At 43.7% G+C, this 17,583-nt stretch overlaps 1 protein-coding gene across 6 annotated transcripts in view; it reads left to right on the forward strand.

The window, feature by feature from the left end:
* The window catches only part of NUDT5 (nudix hydrolase 5), a 238,037-nt gene that overhangs the window by 86,690 nt on the left and 133,764 nt on the right, over positions 1–17,583 (forward strand). For all 6 annotated transcript variants that reach the window (XR_015295601.1, XM_086919882.1, XM_086919887.1 and 3 more), the window contains 4 exons: positions 1,705–1,781; positions 12,080–12,147; positions 14,116–14,168; positions 15,764–15,871. Coding sequence is in view for 5 of the 6 variants with exons in the window: in XM_086919882.1 (XP_086776008.1) it covers positions 1,719–1,781; positions 12,080–12,147; positions 14,116–14,168; positions 15,764–15,871 (292 nt within the window). In the remaining variant the exon portion in view is untranslated. The remainder of the gene's footprint in view (positions 1–1,704; positions 1,782–12,079; positions 12,148–14,115; positions 14,169–15,763; positions 15,872–17,583) is intronic.

Raw genomic sequence — 17,583 nt, forward strand, 5'->3', positions numbered from 1 at the left:
CAGGCAACTGCCCTTGTCCTCTCTGCCTGGGCTGAGACGTTTAAGGTTAAATTGCCCTAGTGATCAGGTGGCACCTTTTGGAAAATGGGATCCCTAGCTAGTCAGAACCATAGCCCTAAACCCTAGAACCAGTGGGAGCCCTGACCCTATTAGCTAAAACACAGTCCTATCCGCCCATCAAACCCTCAAACCCTAAGCTCAAGGCCCAGTAGAAATCGTAGCCCTAGAAACAAATCCAAACCCCTAGCCCTATCAGCCAATCAAAACTCAAACCCTAAGCCTTCGTTCCAATAGAAACCCTATCCCTTAGGAACCAGTCTGAACCCTAGCCCTATCAACCAATCAGAACTCAAGCCCTAAACCAATAGAAACTCTATCCCTACGAACCCACCAGACTACAGGTATAACAGCTACTAAAAACTATTTAAAGGGCATTACTACCTAAAACTCCAGGATCTGTGCAGGTATTAAGGGACGGCAGAGGCCTTTGGGCCAATCAGTAAAGCAGAAACTGGTCTGCCACGGAGGCTGGGAGCTGCTCCTGAGCACACAATCTCCTTGGATACAGACCGGTACAATACACACTTTACATATCCTAGCCCTGCGGGTAAGGCCCAAATTTAAAACCACGAAATACTGTTTTACGTGCACTTAAAAAACCTTGTTTATCTAGTCACAAACAAGTGATACATACACTGTACGAACACAATTTCTAAGCAGTCTCTTAAACACTCAGCTTATGGGTGTTTTTGCCTTTCAGATTCTTGGGGGCGGGGGATAAAAGGAGTTTCCCTCCTATTAGCTTTACAGTTTAGAACAAACAAGGGAATACATTTAAACAAAGCTGCAGTGTAAACCTAGCAGTTTTAAAGTAAAATTACGCTGCATAGACTGTGTTCCTACCACCTTTGCTTTGACATGACCAGTATATCATCTCTCCTGTTTTGTGCACTTTTTATGTACCTTGTTTGCTCTTAAAATATAAAAAGCACAAACTAAATAAATTGGAATATAAATAAAACAGACTGAGAATACCCGTGTGTTGCTTTCAGTGGACACTTAAGAAGTAAATTGACACAGTAAGCAAGACGTGTTTAAGGTCACGGTGGTGATAGTATTCAGTTAGGAGTTTAATCAAATAGTTATCAGAAATGTTACTAAAAACTTGGCACAAATACTGACTAGAGAATAAAGCACAGTTGCATTATACTGTATATTCAGTGCCCAGATACCCTCCCAGGTAAACAAGCAGCGATCTACTAATCCGCTTTATATTACATTGTTGCTAGTGAGCCCTCCGTTTAGCTGTAGTGGGTGTGGAACCCTTTGCACAGACACAGGAGGAAATCAAAAGTTCAGGGTTTTCCCCTTGGGCAAGGATGGATACAACCTCTGCACGTTGGCAAGCAATACTTTTGTTGTCTTTAGATGCTCGCACATCGATTTTGCCACTGGGTGAGGATTGAATGGGCACAGGAGTCGTACTAATCCTTTTGGAACTCTTCAGCGAATAGATTGTTGTAGATTAAGGAGTCTGACTTTATGTTCCTTCTATACAGTGTATATCCGTAATCTGAATGAAATGTCGAACCAGCGTATGTTTTAAACAACTGATATTGTGAATTGTACAGCAGTTTTGTAGTGCATTAACATCTTAATTGTTATTGAACAAAAATTGACTTTGTCCACTTTTGATGTGCACAGGTTGAGGTTTGAAAATGGAACATGAAGCATGTGGAGAGCATTCTGTCGGTACAAAAGAGAAAATCATCAAAGAAGAGGTATTCTTTTATAGCTAGTTTTTCATATATTGGACTGTTAGATCAGGCATACATCTGTAACTTAATTGACTTTAGCTTAACATCCTTATCATTGCACCCCTACTCTTTGCCGTAACTCTCTTCTCTCTCTGCCTCAGGCAGTTTTTTTGTTCTTCTGAATTTACGGTTGTCTTGACTACCTTCATTATACAACCCTCAGACCAAACCCTACTTCAGTCCTGTAAGTCAAACTAATAACCCTAAACTATGACCTGGCAGCTCACATCCTATGTAGAATTGATCCCCATTTGAAAAACTGCTAATTCCTCGTCCGCAGCATTGGATGTCAGTCCCCAGCCTGACAAAACTCTATCTCTTATGTCTTGTCTTGCTCAATTTCTTTCTTCAACAGATGGCTGAGCTAATCTGTCCTTAACATCAGCTGCTAACCCATCAACCCTGTCTTAACGTTTTTTTCCCAACTTCCTTCTCCAGTCTTGATGCGTCTGATTTGTAATTGTATCCTCTTATTTTTCACCTCTCTCAGCTTATTATATCCCCTATAATTCGGTTTTCAGTCTCTCCACTCATCTGTAACTGCACTTTAACCATTACAACAATTCAATTTCCTCAGCCTATCCTAACCACATTTCTTCTGTCCTGATACTCCCAGGCCTCTGTTGTTTTCGCTACCTTTTACCATTCTACCCTGCTATCTGCCCCTATCACTCTGTGTCACTGACAGAGTAGGCTGAGCTTCTATCTTTTCAATCTTCATTCCAGTCTCCAAATGCTTTGCCAGTTAGCATCCCACAGAGTTCAGTCCTGGATCCTTTGCCTTTTCTCTCTACACTACATTTTTGTGTCACTACATTTTTCTCTCTACACTACGTTTTTGTGTCATTTCCTTCTTTGAATACCATGCTTTGAATTTTCTTATCTCTTTGCGGATGATGCACAAATTATCTTCTCTAGTCCTATCTTTACCCCCAACCTTTAAGTTATGTTCTCCATTTGCCCTACAGCCTACGGGAATGGATGGCACTCTCCTCTCCCTCAATCAGGAGGTACATGATCTATTTCTCTGCATAAACCGCACCTATATCTCTTACTCCATATATTCCATTATTCCACCTCTGGTCACCATTGACGAGAAACCTTGGCATATATGTTAACCCCCCATTGAGCCATTCAGAATTACCACAGCCACCAGAGGCCGGTACCAATTGCTGTAAAACAAAAACCAAAAAATCTAACCTAACATTTCCTACTTTATTGCCCAGACATGCACTTTGCAAAGGTCCTCAGGAAATTAGATTGTTGCAAAAGTTTATTATTAGGCCTCACAATCCCTCAATTTAGTCATTGAACAAGATGTTAACTTCATCACCTCCCAGACAGGATTTAATGTATTGGGGCAGGGTGGGTTCACTTGCCAGCGCCACTCAGTCTGTATGAGGGGCACATTTGGTGTCTCTCTCCATAGTTCAGTTCAAACCAGCTCTGGGAGCAGATAGCTCCCGCTCTAGCACGAAACTGGACAAAGGACATGGGCGTAACCTTCCCTCCCCCTCCCCCCCCCGTTCAGACCCTTACCCTGGGAGGGTCCCCTGAATTGTCCCAACGCTTTCCTTAGGGTACTTAAGGGCTTACCTGTGGGTGGATCCCTAGATTCGTTGTATGACAAGATTCAGATCAGACACCACTTCTTCTTCTACCGTCTGGCTCTGTGGACTTGGTTTGGGCTTGATTCCGTCTCCCTTCCAGTCTGTGCCTGTGCACCATACAGGAACATTCCAAGGCCTATGGGCATCAAAGACACCTGAACCCCTATGCACTGCGCCAATTTGCTGTTGTAAAGGTGTTGTAAAGGTGTGTTGGCTTCCTTACAAGAAGATCTTCGGGCTCCAAGTAGCCCCAACCTCTAGCACCTCCAGTGACAAGAAAATTCAGCCACACCGTATCGTGTGTATCGTAGCCTGCATCTTTTGGTTAGCTGCATGAGGTCCTCGCGTGACTCCAGTGCCTCCGGCCTGTGGGTCCAGTTGAGGGTCACCTTTGTGTCTTTTGGGCTCTCCTGATTCCTTGGGCCTGCCCTTACTTTCCTGCTTGTGGTAAGTCCCCTGGACCTTGCTGGTCCTGACATTTCACCTTCTTCGACTTCTTTGTTGGTTGCATTTGCCAAGGCTTGTTGTTTCTCTCGCCATACACCGACACCTCAGCACTCAACATCCTACGTGGGACAGCTTGTGCATGGCTCCTGGTCTTCCTCTGCATCGCCTGGTCTTCACAGCTGCAGAGTCAAGGCCATTGTCATCCATCCTGCAACACCCAACATTTGAGGGCATTCATCTTCCAACTCTCCTGGTCACTCCTGAGTGACAGACTCTGTCCCCTCGGCTTGCAGGTACCTCTCATCTCGAATTCACCTTCAGATTGCACCGGACACTTTCTCCTTCGGCAGCGGCACTTTCCTGAAGTCCTCAATTGAGTTAGACTGCAGTTTCAAACACCACTTCCCACATAGGTACCCGGCTTCCCCAGTGTAGGTAACTTGGGTACCAGGGTAACCACAGGTGGGGTGGCACTCCAACCTTCTGTGTTCCACTGGATTTCCTTAGGGTCTACTGGGAAGGGTCCCTAATCTTTAAAAATCCAATTCCGACTTACCCATAGAGTTGTATGGAGCACACAGTCGTGTTCTCACACTGCACACACTTTACGTGGGTTCTGTAGGTACTCACCTTGGGTGGTTCCTTGGGTCCCCAGCACTTCTACCTCCTCTTGACACTGTCTTGACCGGAGTAGTGGTTCTTATACCACTTTCTTAGTTTATTGTTTGGTGCCCCCTGGGGTCCACTGTGTATTCTGTGCTATTGACTGTGTTTCTTTGCAAAGTATTGTGTGCATTGTGATTATCTCCGGGTAGGAGATATCTAAACCTGTTCGAGAGTATATTCTAATAAATACAAGTTATTATAAATACTGTGTGTGATTCTTTTTTTGTGTAATCTATACTATAAATTACGTTCTGGTAAAACAAGCTGCTTTGCACTCCTTATGGACTAAGCCTGAAGGCTGCTCGCCACAGCTACCACTTAAAGTTTTCTAAGGTTGTCTAAGACCTCTTAAATCACCATAAGGGTTGTCTGGACTGGTGCAATGTGCCCACTTACATAAGTGGACATCGTATACCAGGCCAGCTTCTCACAAGTGTGTAACAAGGCCTGCTACTTATAGTTATAACTTATTTACAATCTATCCACCACCTTCAAATTATTATAAATTTAGAATTTTTATAGTTTGTGTAGTTTGAACTTGGTTTGTATAGGGAAAATATCGCTTTATTATCGGTTAAAAACCATAAAAGCACATATATACACCATTACAAATAAAAAGACTTTAGGCAATAGTATAGTACATTCATAAAACAGCCTATGTTCATAAAATGGTTAAAAAAGATGCAATAATACAGACATAGCAAAGACCTATTCAATTTAGGATAGAGCAATCGATGAACAGTCCCTGGGCAATTTATTTGTAAGGTACCTTCTGTATTACAGTATTTATGCTGGTGCAGGAGCGGCAGTTTAACAATTTTTGAATTTTGCTCCTCTTGTGCACCACATAGACAGAAGGTATCTAGCGGTTGCAAACACAATCAAGGGGGAGGTGTCCTATTTAAAAAATCTAAAAACCTCCCTATAATCCCTGAGGCCCCTAGGCTTGCAGAGTTGGATGATCCATTTAGCTCTTGCCTTAGAGTAGGAAGGGCAGAAGAGCAGACCGTGCAGATCCGTCTCTTCAGTACCTTCACACCCTGGGCACGAACTCGATGTGTATTTGTTTGTCACCTCCCTTAATGGCAGTGTTCCATGTCTGAACTAAACATATAGTTTCTTAGCCAGTAAGGGCTGGATATCATCCAAGAATTTCTCAAATGGGGGATAACCTTGATATCCAAGAAAGTATTAGTCAGCCTACCCAAAGAAGGATTAGTTAGTGTGAGTTCCGTTCGATATCGCTTAAGTACAAAGCTCATCGACCTCTTGGTAGTCAAGACACAGGTTTCCTCAGGGGAGGACCATATGTCTCCCCTACCAAGTGTGTGGCATAGCTGTTTAATGTACTTTAGCCAGGGGTTTTTTCCCACCACCCCCTCTGGACAGAAGGTCCCTTAGGTCCTCCCTGTAGCTTGAGAGCTCGGGGTGGACCAAAGTCTCCTCCAGTACAGCAGGGGACGATTTGAAATGTTCTCCTGTATAGGGACCAAACCTAGATCTAGCCGTAATGGGGTCAGAGGGGTACTCTGAGGAAGTCTCAAAAGGTGCTGATAAAACTCTTCTCAGTAGAGGATAGAGAGGCGGCGTGGACGTGACCCCAAAGGTCTGCACCGTACAGCGCTCCACCTCTCTCCTGAGCTTTGTAGATTTCCACGGGCGGTCCCAACGGTTTAAGGGAGCTCTCATTATAAACCTTTAGAATACCGCCAGAGGATTGGGCCAACTTCAGGTTTGCCTTAGCCATGTGGGACCCCAGTCCATTCTATCGTTTAACACCTTGGCTGCTAGGGGTTTTCCCCCTGGGTGCTGCAATTCCATAAATCCCACTTTACATGACAAAGCCAGCTCGTCATAAGCACAGGGCAGGTAAAGCCCATGACGAGCTGGCTTTGCCATCAGCACTGAAGGGGTTAAAGTTACCCCCAAGTAGTCAAAGGTAGACACTCGTTCCAACACCGAGCCATCCAAATGGGGGTGGGGACAGTTAGATGATTTGGCGTTGTAAGCCATAAACTTAGTTTTGGAGTGGTTAATCGCCAAGTTCCTCGATGTAAAAAAGGAGCAGAACGCCTCCAGTGTTCGTTGTATACCCATGGAAGATTTTGATAGCAGAAGGGTATCAGCGAACATCAGGGCTGGCATCTTGCGGCCTGCTAATATGGGTGAATCTAAATCCCTTGCTCCCATTGGATGTTCGATCATCCCGTTGAGAGGAGAGAAGAGAAGAGCGTTTGGGGCCAACATGCACCCCTGCCTCACTCCCTTTTCCCCTGGGAACGGAGCAGAGAGCTCCCCATTCCTCCCGTACCTCACCCTTGCATAGGTACCTTGGTGCATACGTTTGAATAGATGGCACAGATAAACCGGAGCACCCATCTCTAGTAATATTGCCCAAAGCTTATCCCTCTGTACCAGGTCGAATGCGGATCGAAGATCCACATAGATATAGTACAAACTACCCGCATACACATTAGTCTGGCTGGCACTTGTGCATCTTGGGTCACATTTACCTCCCACTAAAACTTGATGTGAGTTCCGATGGTAATTTTAGAGTCTGTCACATCACAGTAGTTTAGTAAATATGTGTTAATTCATTAGGAATACACAAGTGTTTTGTATTATAGAAGGACTGTAACTAGGAAGATGGATGAGATTAGTGTCACAATTACTTCCTGGTAATCCTTGTTGTGTTCCACTGATCTTATTTTTCAAGCACTCCTCTTCCATAAGATATTCTGTAGAATGTATCCCTTAGTATGCTATCTCCAAGATGGTTATCTGCTGAAAGGTCCCTTCTCCGATTTGTTTTCATTTGTCAGTCAATCATATGATTATTTTTTTTACAGTTAATAAACCATCATTCTATAATGCCAGTGACATGGCAGAGTAGGGTTTTGTGTAATATAAATACATAACGTATCATACGTTATCTGAGTGTTCTTTCTTTGTACTATAAGACAAAGCAGTTTGCAGAAAAGAATACTACTTGTACAGAGTAACTGCATTAATCCCATTACAAACAAATATTGTCTGACATGTAGTGAAGAGCATTTGTAGAACACAAATTTAGAACAACTCAGCTCTTCACATCAAAAAGACTTTTATGTGTGCCGCACCTCTCTACTGGCCATAGGCCAACCCGTCTCAATTGTATGGTGGATAAGGAGCTGTTAGCTCTTATGGTGTGCACTTCCACCGCCCCTGTTGTTCCCAAGAGGCAATTGTTTGAAAAAACAACAAAAATTCCTCCCACTGTGGGTTGCACCACCAAATGTCATTAACACAAGTATAAATGGAATCAATAAAAAGTGTCCATCAGTAGTTGTTTGCTTTTTTAACTCTTCTTTATTCAATTTTCATCGGGCAGCCAACGCGTTTCGTTCATAATAACTTCGTCAGGGCGTGCTGACTGTGTCCAATAAGCACAGACATCACCTCTTGTTCTTCTAAGTTCTGTGACCAATTATATGTAAACGGCTACTGTGCCAAGGAAAGTAGCGTGCTGCTTCGGAAATAAAAGGTATCCATTCGAAGAGCATTTGTACTACAAAGGTATGACTGCTACATCGTCAATCACTGGTATTTCAGGCTTGCCATTGAAACCTCCTCTAAAACCAAATGCAGAATTATGATTCACTCTGATAATCCTGAAAGCAAGAGATTGCTCAACACCGGGACACTCTTCGCCCCAGGACTGCATAAGAGTGGAGTAGGACAGTTTACCAGGTCTTACAGTGAGCTTAAAGACCGCCCATTGCTTATCATTGGCTGGTATTATTATCACTCTGATTTGCTTCTTATTCAATGGTTGCCCTTGTCCATCTTGTACTCCCCTGGCGCATACCCTCTTTACTTGCGTCTTACCACTACTCACTTTTATTGAACTACTTTTTTTTGCTTGAGCAGTTCAATAGAGTCCACATGTTTTTCTAGCTGTCTCCCTCTTGTGCTTCTCTCCTCACATATCCTCTTGTTGCTCTCCTGTGCATGTGCTTCTCTCCCAATCCACAGATGTCTGTTTTTCTCTCTCTTGCTTCTTCCCCTAACCCCTTTTTGCTTCCAACCCATTGTAGCTTCCAACCCATTGTAGCTTCCCCCACCTGAGCCCTCCATGTTACTTTTCCTACCTGCTTTTATTTTGGGGGGGGGGGGGGGGGGGGGGGACGACTCTACTTAAAAAAAAATTACCAATTCATCTGCTCCATTCTACTAGCGCCTCTCTTGTACGAAATCGGTTCAGGAATTACTCTAGTTGAAAACACAGCAGCTGCGCTGCATCATCACCATGGTCATACATGCGGTGCTTTAGTAGGCAGAGCACTCAATTCATGGTCTAGCTTGGTAGTCCTTTATTATGTAGCAGGGAGGGCTCTGTCTGGTATAGTTAATATAAAATTGCTATGAATATTTAAACCATTTTGATTTGTTAACCATATCAATGGTAGGAGCCCTAGATGTCCTGTATGGACATTGAAGAAATAAATGTTGGATAACACTCTGAAGTTATGACACAAAAATCCAGTTCTTAGTGATAGTTGAAGCTGGCTTCCAATGATAGTGCTTCTTCCACTAAACCCAGTTCCCACACATCCCATCAGTTAAGCTGCATGCATAGGCCTTACAGATACTCCTTGACTCCCAACTCTTTCCTTACAGATCAAGAAGACTAATGGACCTTGTTTCAAATTCTTTATTTTTTTTTATATATCTTTTTATTAGTATTTTTGATAACATAAACAAACAATTCGCCATATCACATGAAGAGACAAAAAGCTTCTGGTTCATATGGCAGTTATTTTGGGAACACAAGCGATTTCAAGAAAACATCACAGGGGTCGGAATGCACATCAGGGAGACACAGATTCGTCTTCAACGGTGGCTAAAGGTGAGACACAGATATCGCCCCTGTAGGTGTTCAACTTGGCCCACACAAGGGACCATTTTTTGGGGCAGCCCCATGCTACATAAACAGTTTTCTCCCTGAACATGTACCAGTCAAGATTTCTTTTCCATGCGGTGAGTATCGGGGATGACCCCCCTCGCCCCCATTGCTCAGCTAAATCTCTCTTGGCAAACATAGCACCCAGGGTGGCCCAAAGTTTCTCTGCCTCTTTCAAGTCAGTGGGTTCCCAAACGTTAAGCAAACACCTCTTGGCCTCTGTTTGGATAGCTTTGTGTAGGACGTCCCTCATGACCGCATGTACCCCCCTCCAATACTTCTGGACCCGCTCACACTCCCAAAGAATATGCATAAAAGTGCCCAACTGGCCACACTATCTTCTGCAAGTGTCCCCCTCCCCTCCCCTCGTAGACCAGCTGAGCCCCGGTGACGTACGTTTTGTGCAGAATTTTTTATTGAACCAGGTGCAGCCGTGCAGAGATTGCCACCTCACAGGGAGGCAACTGCTTCACGTCACTCTTCCTCGTCAAGCAATAAGCTGTCCCTCCCCTAAGACTCATTCAACTTATCAAGGGGATCCGGTGTGTTATTAATCAGCTTTTTGTAGGTCAGTGATATGGCCTTCTGTGGAAGCAACCCATCCAATAACCTGTGATCTAGTGGGGTAGGACTCCGGGAGGGAGGAACCCTTCTTTAAGGTAGTGACTAGTGCGTGGTGGACCTGCAGGTAGAGGAAAAGCTCTGTGTGCGAGCACGAAATGCTGTTGTAGTTTGTCAAAACTAAACAGGTCACCCTTCACCCAGAGGTCACCTATACGAGAGATACCGATGAGGTCCCACTTGTCAAAACCCTTCGAGGCGTTCCGAATCCCATAAGGGGGTCGCCAGCATCAGTCTCCGGTCCCAACCCAGACTCCTGTTCACCGTATGCCAAATATGGACAGAGTGCCAGGTGGGCCCAGTTAAGGGGAGTTTCCTGGGATTCGCATACAGAGCTCTGTTATACTTCCCATCCGGAAGCAGCCACCTGTCCATGGCAAAGCCCGGGGTACGATATGTACCTTGAAGGTGGGCTGCCCAATTGTATTTCTTAATGTCAGGGAGACTTATACCACCATTGTACCGGTTGAGAACTAATTTGAGTGCTATTCAATAACCACTCCCTCTGTATGCCTTTGATTTCTTTAAAATACCTCGTGGGGACCGGGGCGGGATATTTTTGTAGGGCATAGAGGAAGCGGGGCAGGGACGTCATCTTAAAAAGAGCAGCTCGGCCGAGTAGCATGAGAGGGAGTTAGCAACATCACGCCGCAGGCTCTGCAATGGCGGGAGCAGAATTCTCTTGTCGCTGAGCTTTGGGTCTGTGGTGACAAACATCCCTAGGTAACGAAACCCATCACTTGTACAGGACAATCTCTGGGGAGAGCCAGAGCATCGCCACCCAGGGTGTAGAGGAGAGATTTAGTCCAATTAATGGAGTAACCAGAAAATCTGCCGAAGGCCGTGAAGATGTGCAAGACACATCTGAGAGACCTCTTGGGGGAGGCCAAGTAAAGGAAAATATCATCCGCATAAAGCGAAATGCGATCCTCCCACTCCGCAGACCGCATATGACCGGTTCACAACTGATCCAGGCCGCAAGAGGCTCCAATTAAAGGGCGAAGAGCAATGTCGACAGAAGACACCCCTGGCTGGTACCCCAACTTAAGCTGAAGGAGTCAGACTGTTTGTTGTTGACTATTACCTGAGCCAGAGGCTCTGAGTAGAGGAGACTGACCCATGATACAAATTCCGGTCTAACCCCCAACTTGGAAAGGGCAGCAAAGAGATGAGGCCATTCAATAGTATCAAACGCCATGGAGGCGCCCAGAAACAAGATCACAGCAGCCTCACGTATTGGCGCGACTTCCGTGGCCCGAGATTCACTCAAGGTCGCGGGCTCAAGCTGCGGGCAGGCCCCAAGTTCCGTTGGGTAGCGCTTAATAGGTCCAAGCCCGGCTGGCAAAGAAGCAGCACAATCGGGTCCTGGGCACTTCTGACAACAGTCTCCCTTTTTGGAGCACGACAGGTTAGGCGGATCGGACAACGGGTTTGGAGCAACTCTAAAACGCGACCATCACGCTGCTGCGCGTAACCACGCCACCCCTAGTTTCAATTTTGTTACAATTACAAATACTGACCTTCATTGATGCAATATAGTTTGCTGAGCTGTGTCATTCATTCAACCAATTATTTTTTGACTGAGAAATCTAGAACAGTGGCTGAAATTTGCACCCCTAGACATTTCCAAAACAACCATCCATACAACAGTTCTCTCCTGCCTCTGGTACTGTTCTGGGTGAGACCCCAATTACATGACTGGACTGTTTTATCATTTGAACATGTGTGAGGTTCAAATGCACTTTCTTTGTGCTTTGAACATCTTATCAGGGTTGTGAACAACTCCTGTTTGGTGGTGCATACCTCTAGTATTGAGAAACAAGAAAAGACCAGCAATCTCCTGTAACACTTTGATTGGCATGGCACTTGCATTACGCAAACTGTCCTTTGTTCTATACCAAAGAGTTAAAAATATTCTTTTAGTAATGCGTATTTGTTAGTTATTCTTATCTTTTTTTTTTTTTTTTTTTTTTCAGACCATTTCAGAAGGAAAGTGGGTGAAGCTCCTGCATACAACATATGTAGATCCCACTGGTAAAACCAGGTTGAGTATGGTTTTTTTCAGTAAGCTAATCAGTGGGAACTTGAATGCCTTTGCAGTATGTTTTTCGTATAGAGCCTATTGCAAGACAATTACTGTTTGCACATTTCTAAAAAGCCTGTGTCCTACTAGGTATTGACTATATTTAGTACGCACCAGTACTGTGTGTTTATTCATAGTTTTCTTGGATGCTACTTAATGAAATCAATCACAACAGAGGCCAATGAAAGCTTGCTAACCTTCAGAGATGCACAGAGAACCTTTCTTTCTTGGCTGTCTGTCATCACACACTAATGCTATTATTCATTATATGCTATCTACCAGGGTGACACTTTGACTCTCCTTGGTATGAGAATCCTATAAAATAACTTTCAATTTGATTTTCATTGCATTTTACTTGAGCAAGATTTCTTAACTTGTAGTAAGGCTTCAGCTTAAGTCATCAGTTTACAGTTTTAGCTGTTCTACACTAAATATGTCTCCTAAAAGAGACTAGTGACCATAGTTTGGTAAAGAAAGTGATGCCCCATATTGATATGAAAAACATATCTGGGTATGGTAGACGGGCTGATATTTTATTAGCATACTTTTGAATTCTGTTCTTTGAGCAATAATTGGGCCAACTATCAATGGCACTAGATAACAAGAGCATGTACATTTACTCTATCAACTTGGTTATGCTAGCAGCTCAGTGGGATTTGAAGTCTCGGTGGGCCCAACATCAAGGGCACATCCTACCATGTCGAGATTTCAGGGGAGACTGCAAAAGATCTGCAGTTGTGGTTGCTGTACCACAATAACTGCAGACCCTTATCCCACCCATAGTTGATATTGGTGACAGATTGTTCTGTCTCTGCTGGGGTGATCATCTGTAAGAGGTGGGAATCAGAGACCTCTGGGTGTGGCCCGGTTTATTATCAACCTTCTCGGGCTGCTGGCCATCAGCTTGGCATTTAACCGCATGCACGCTAGCGGTTTTCCCGCTGAGTGCTGAGATTTCAAAAATCCCGCGTTACGTGACAAGGTCAACTCGTCACACGCACAGCGCAGGTAACGCCCATGACAAGTGAAGGATTTAAGCCTTCCTTCCACCCAACAAAGCAAGGCGGCTGGTACAAGTGATTACGGATAACATTACCATGTGGTGCTGCAGCAAGCAGGGTGGAAGGCACTATGTCTTTGGAAATGGCTGAACCACCACAGGATCCTCCTGGTGATGTACCACGTGGCTGGACCTTTGAATGCAGAGTGGACGAACTCAGTTGTTGGTGCCTAATGTATCTAGAGTGCAAGTTACACCCAAACCAGGCTCGAGGTCTCTTCTGTGTATGGGGAGAACCTTAACTCCATTTGCTTGCCACCACTGAGAATGTGCAATGTCAGGACTTGTGTGTATAGGAGTTTTCAAGACGTTTTCCACTAGGAGATGCATCCCGCCTGGAGTGGGCCTCAGGACTTCTGTATGCCTTACCACCAATGCCTTGTTGAGTAAAGTACAATGAAATGCTGAGTGCTGCATGGATTTGTTGGCTCATCTGTAATGGAGTTTGTTTAACCTCTACCCTACTCATGTGTGTTTAAGTACATGAAACACTTTAGGTTCTTCAGCCCTTTCTATTTCTTGAAATATTGTGTATAATTGCAGCCAAAGGTTAATAGATGTGATGACCAGCAGATAAATGCCTTATTAAAAGTTGCTTACCAATGAGACAGTTATTTCTATTACAGTGATAATGTTATTTGAATGTTAATATCTCACTTCACATTCCTTTGTATTTAGAGAGTGAGCGACCTGGATATTTACCAAGGAGCCCGATGGACCGGGTTCGATTTTAGTTGCAAGTGCTAAGGATCAAAGAGATAAGCAATGTGATGATACTGTATTCAGTTAACCATGATAGCCCCGCTGTAAAAGTCACTGTGCTTTAATAAACTTTGTTCATCTTGAGTTTTTTCAATTTTTATTTTCAGAAACTGGGAAACTGTAAAACGCACCACCAGGAAAGAAGGAAGCCCAGCTGATGGTAACTAGAATACAGAGGTTTTTGGTAGAATTCTAGTGTAATGGACTTACTATTTAATTAATGTGGAATTGCCTTTTCATCAGGATTTTTACCCACTGTGGATTGTAGGGTTTTGAATGGATGTAGAGAAGTGCAGCTTTTTTTATGTCTCAATAGATCTGCCCTCCATCTGAAAGATCAAGGGCAGGTACTTTAAAGTACTTATTACAAGTTCAGATGTTCATACTGACAGCATATGCCATCAAGTACTGTGAAAATCTTTGCCTACGATGCATGCAGTTTTATGGTATATACATCTAAACCATGATTCCTTCTAGGCTAGTAACATTCCAAAATTGCTTATTCCTAGTACAGTAAATATTCAAATCATTAAATGCCTACGTGTATTACATTTAAGGTCATTGGCTCGGTTTGAGTTCATGTATTGCGCAGTCAAAAAAGAAAGTGAAGGGGCATCTTGGGATGTTATTGTTTTTGGTCCTAGTTGTAACACTGCTAAAGCTAATTGCTGCTTAACGTCTAGAGCAGTCGACCTTGAAGCTGGGGAACCGGGTTTGAGTCTCTGCAGGGACGCTCCTCAAACTGTGATTTTAGGAAAATCACTACATCTCCCATTGCCTAACAAAAAAATGAATGCGTCCGTCTGTAACGCAACTGGTGTTCATGTAAAGCACTCAGATACCTTCGGGTCGAGTTTGCGCTATATAACCCCCCCCTTTCCTCCCCCTTGACCCCCCCCAAAAAGAATGTAGAGCTTGGTACCGCCACCATAGTGTTAGTGTTTATTCTCAACTATTATCCAAATCCGTGTGATTATTTAGGTCTGTAGTGGAAGTATGAAAGTGAGGACACCCTTTGCCTCAAGGGGTAATTGGTGATTGCGTGGACTGGCTGTCGAGAAAGTGTTTGACAGGTACAATATCTATGCTGCAGTATCAGATTTGCAGCTACTCTATCTAGTATTTCTAGTCCAAGCCAATGCCTTTCTTGAGTAGCAGTCTTCATTTTATAGTTAATCTAGGAACAGTTGATCTTGATCCCAGTGGAATCTGCTCTCTCCTGAGTTTTGCCAGCGCCAAAATGGCGATCCTAGCTTGTGAAATTAATATCCATCAACCAGTCCTTTGCCAATTAGAGAAACTAGTCAAATAATTTGAATGCATTTAAATGAAGTGCACTCTATTTTTGGTCCATTTGCATTCAATCAAAACTATTGTACTAAAGGAACGATATGTAAATACCACTTTAATTGGAAAAAAATAACAATGTGGGTACAAACTTTCTGCTCTAAAAGTAAACTGTAGCATAGTTTTTAGTTTCCATCATCTTTTTAACATTCCTCATACACTGTTTTGTATTTCTGTAACTGTTAAGAAGTGCAGAAAGGGGACACATTCCTCCAGCTGTGACAATCCGTTTCTTGCTGCAACCCATTATATTCCAGCTTTCCCAATTTTTAAAGTGTAAGTCATCTAAGGCAGGAGTATGATGCAACTACTCCTATTAAAAGGTTTGTGAACTGGGTCAGTTTTCAACAGTTTGATAATAATTTGTTGATTTTTGCAATTGACTTTCATTTTCTCTTGTTGTCCAAGGTGTAGCCATAATTCCAGTGCTGCAAAGAACCCTTCATTATGAATGTATTGTGCTGGTGAAACAGTTTAGACCGCCAATGGGTTGCTACTGCTTAGAATTTCCTGCTGGTACGTATTTAGATGGTGGCAAATCAAAATCCTACAGTTTAATGCATGTTTAGTTGATGTTAAACTGAGACATAGTTGGCAAAAAACTATCAACATTTGCTCACCTTTTGTTTGATTGTGTAGACCTCAAGTTGAGCGTATTGTATTGCTCCTTTATCTGTGTCGCTGTTTCAATACATGGTACATGATAGAGTTTATAAGTTGGCTATAAGCCACTTTACACATTTGGGAGCACCCATAAGCATGCACACTTCTAGCCTTTGATCTTCTGCAGTTCTTACACATTGATTCCTTTCTCTGCTGACTATATACGACTGTAACCTGTACCGTACCATATGTGTCCCTCACATTGACATCACCTGGGCATCTCATATTGGAAAGACATAAACAACATACAGCTTTTACTTGTTAGGTTAGAATAGACTACTGTATGCTTTGAGACTAGGAATGGCTTACTTTTGAGGCATCTTTTCCAGCCCATAATGGAGAAAATGTGTTGCATGTCCTGGTGGACCCTCAAGTGTAGAGCCCTAGGATTCATTTTATGCTGTGTAGACAGGTGTGGCCCTGAAGGCTTTTTTTATGAAGGTACTCCATCCAGAGACCACAAAGCATAGTTAAAGGCTACCGAACGTGAGCGATGGGACTAGTGGTGCTGAGTGCAGGACAAAATTGTAGACTCAGAACCTGCTCATCACTTCTGAAAGAGGCATTTGGATTTGCGGCCTTTCACACTCAACTTAGGGTGCTTACAAAACCAGATCCTGCACCCAGAACATGTTTGATTCTGTAATTCGGGCTGTAGTAGGGTTGAGTACCTTCAGTGATGGCACCGAAAATGTGGTAAGTAATCTCACATGTGATAAAATCGTGTAATCTGTGACATTAGGAGCAAGAGTGAGCAATGCAAGAGGGCAGTGAAGATTACATTGCTTAAGCGTGGCATGGCCACAATTAAAATAGCTGCCATACATGGACTCTCCTGCCATCCCTCTGCTAATTGCTCTAATCCAAAGTTCTAAATAATGACTTTCACATTCCGTGGTGCGGGAAGGGGGTGGTAGTAAAGGCATCTGTGGACAATTGACTCTCAGGCCAAGGGAGCATAGGATGGCTGAAATTTCTGGGCTAAAGCCACCTGCACACCATCCAAGGCAACTTAAATGGGCCCGTCAACTGCCCAGATGATTTGGTGAAAACCTTGAGCAGCCACAGAGACCTGGATTTGCTTGTTGATGTTGAACAGAAACCTAATAAAGTAAGGGACGGTTGACACAGCTGTGGCAGTGGCCCAGCATGACTGGTAACTGTGGCCATATGGGACTGCTGGTGGCCAGTGGCACAAATCCGACATGCCGGAATATGGTCTGTGGCCTTTTGCACTTTCCGGAATCCTCTTCCCTGGAAGATGCCGTTAAATTGTCAAGCTGGATTTGGTCCTCTGGTTACTCGCCCCAATGAAGGTATCCATATTGACTGTTCAAGAGAGCACGTTCGATTAAAACACAGATCAAATCCATCCACGACAACTTCTCTGCCTTTTGGACCACACTTTTTTATCTTATTTTTTATGGCAGTTCATAGTTTCCACTTACATCCTCAGAGCCACAATCGTGCATGCAGGCTGTTAACTATGAATGGAAGGAAATCTGTTCTGTAATATTTTCACTTCAGGATACCTAGAATTGGCCTTAATTTTCCACATCTCAAAC

This window comes from Lissotriton vulgaris, chromosome 1_1 (genome assembly GCF_964263255.1).
Source record: "Lissotriton vulgaris chromosome 1_1, aLisVul1.2, whole genome shotgun sequence".
NCBI lineage: Eukaryota > Metazoa > Chordata > Amphibia > Caudata > Salamandridae > Lissotriton > Lissotriton vulgaris.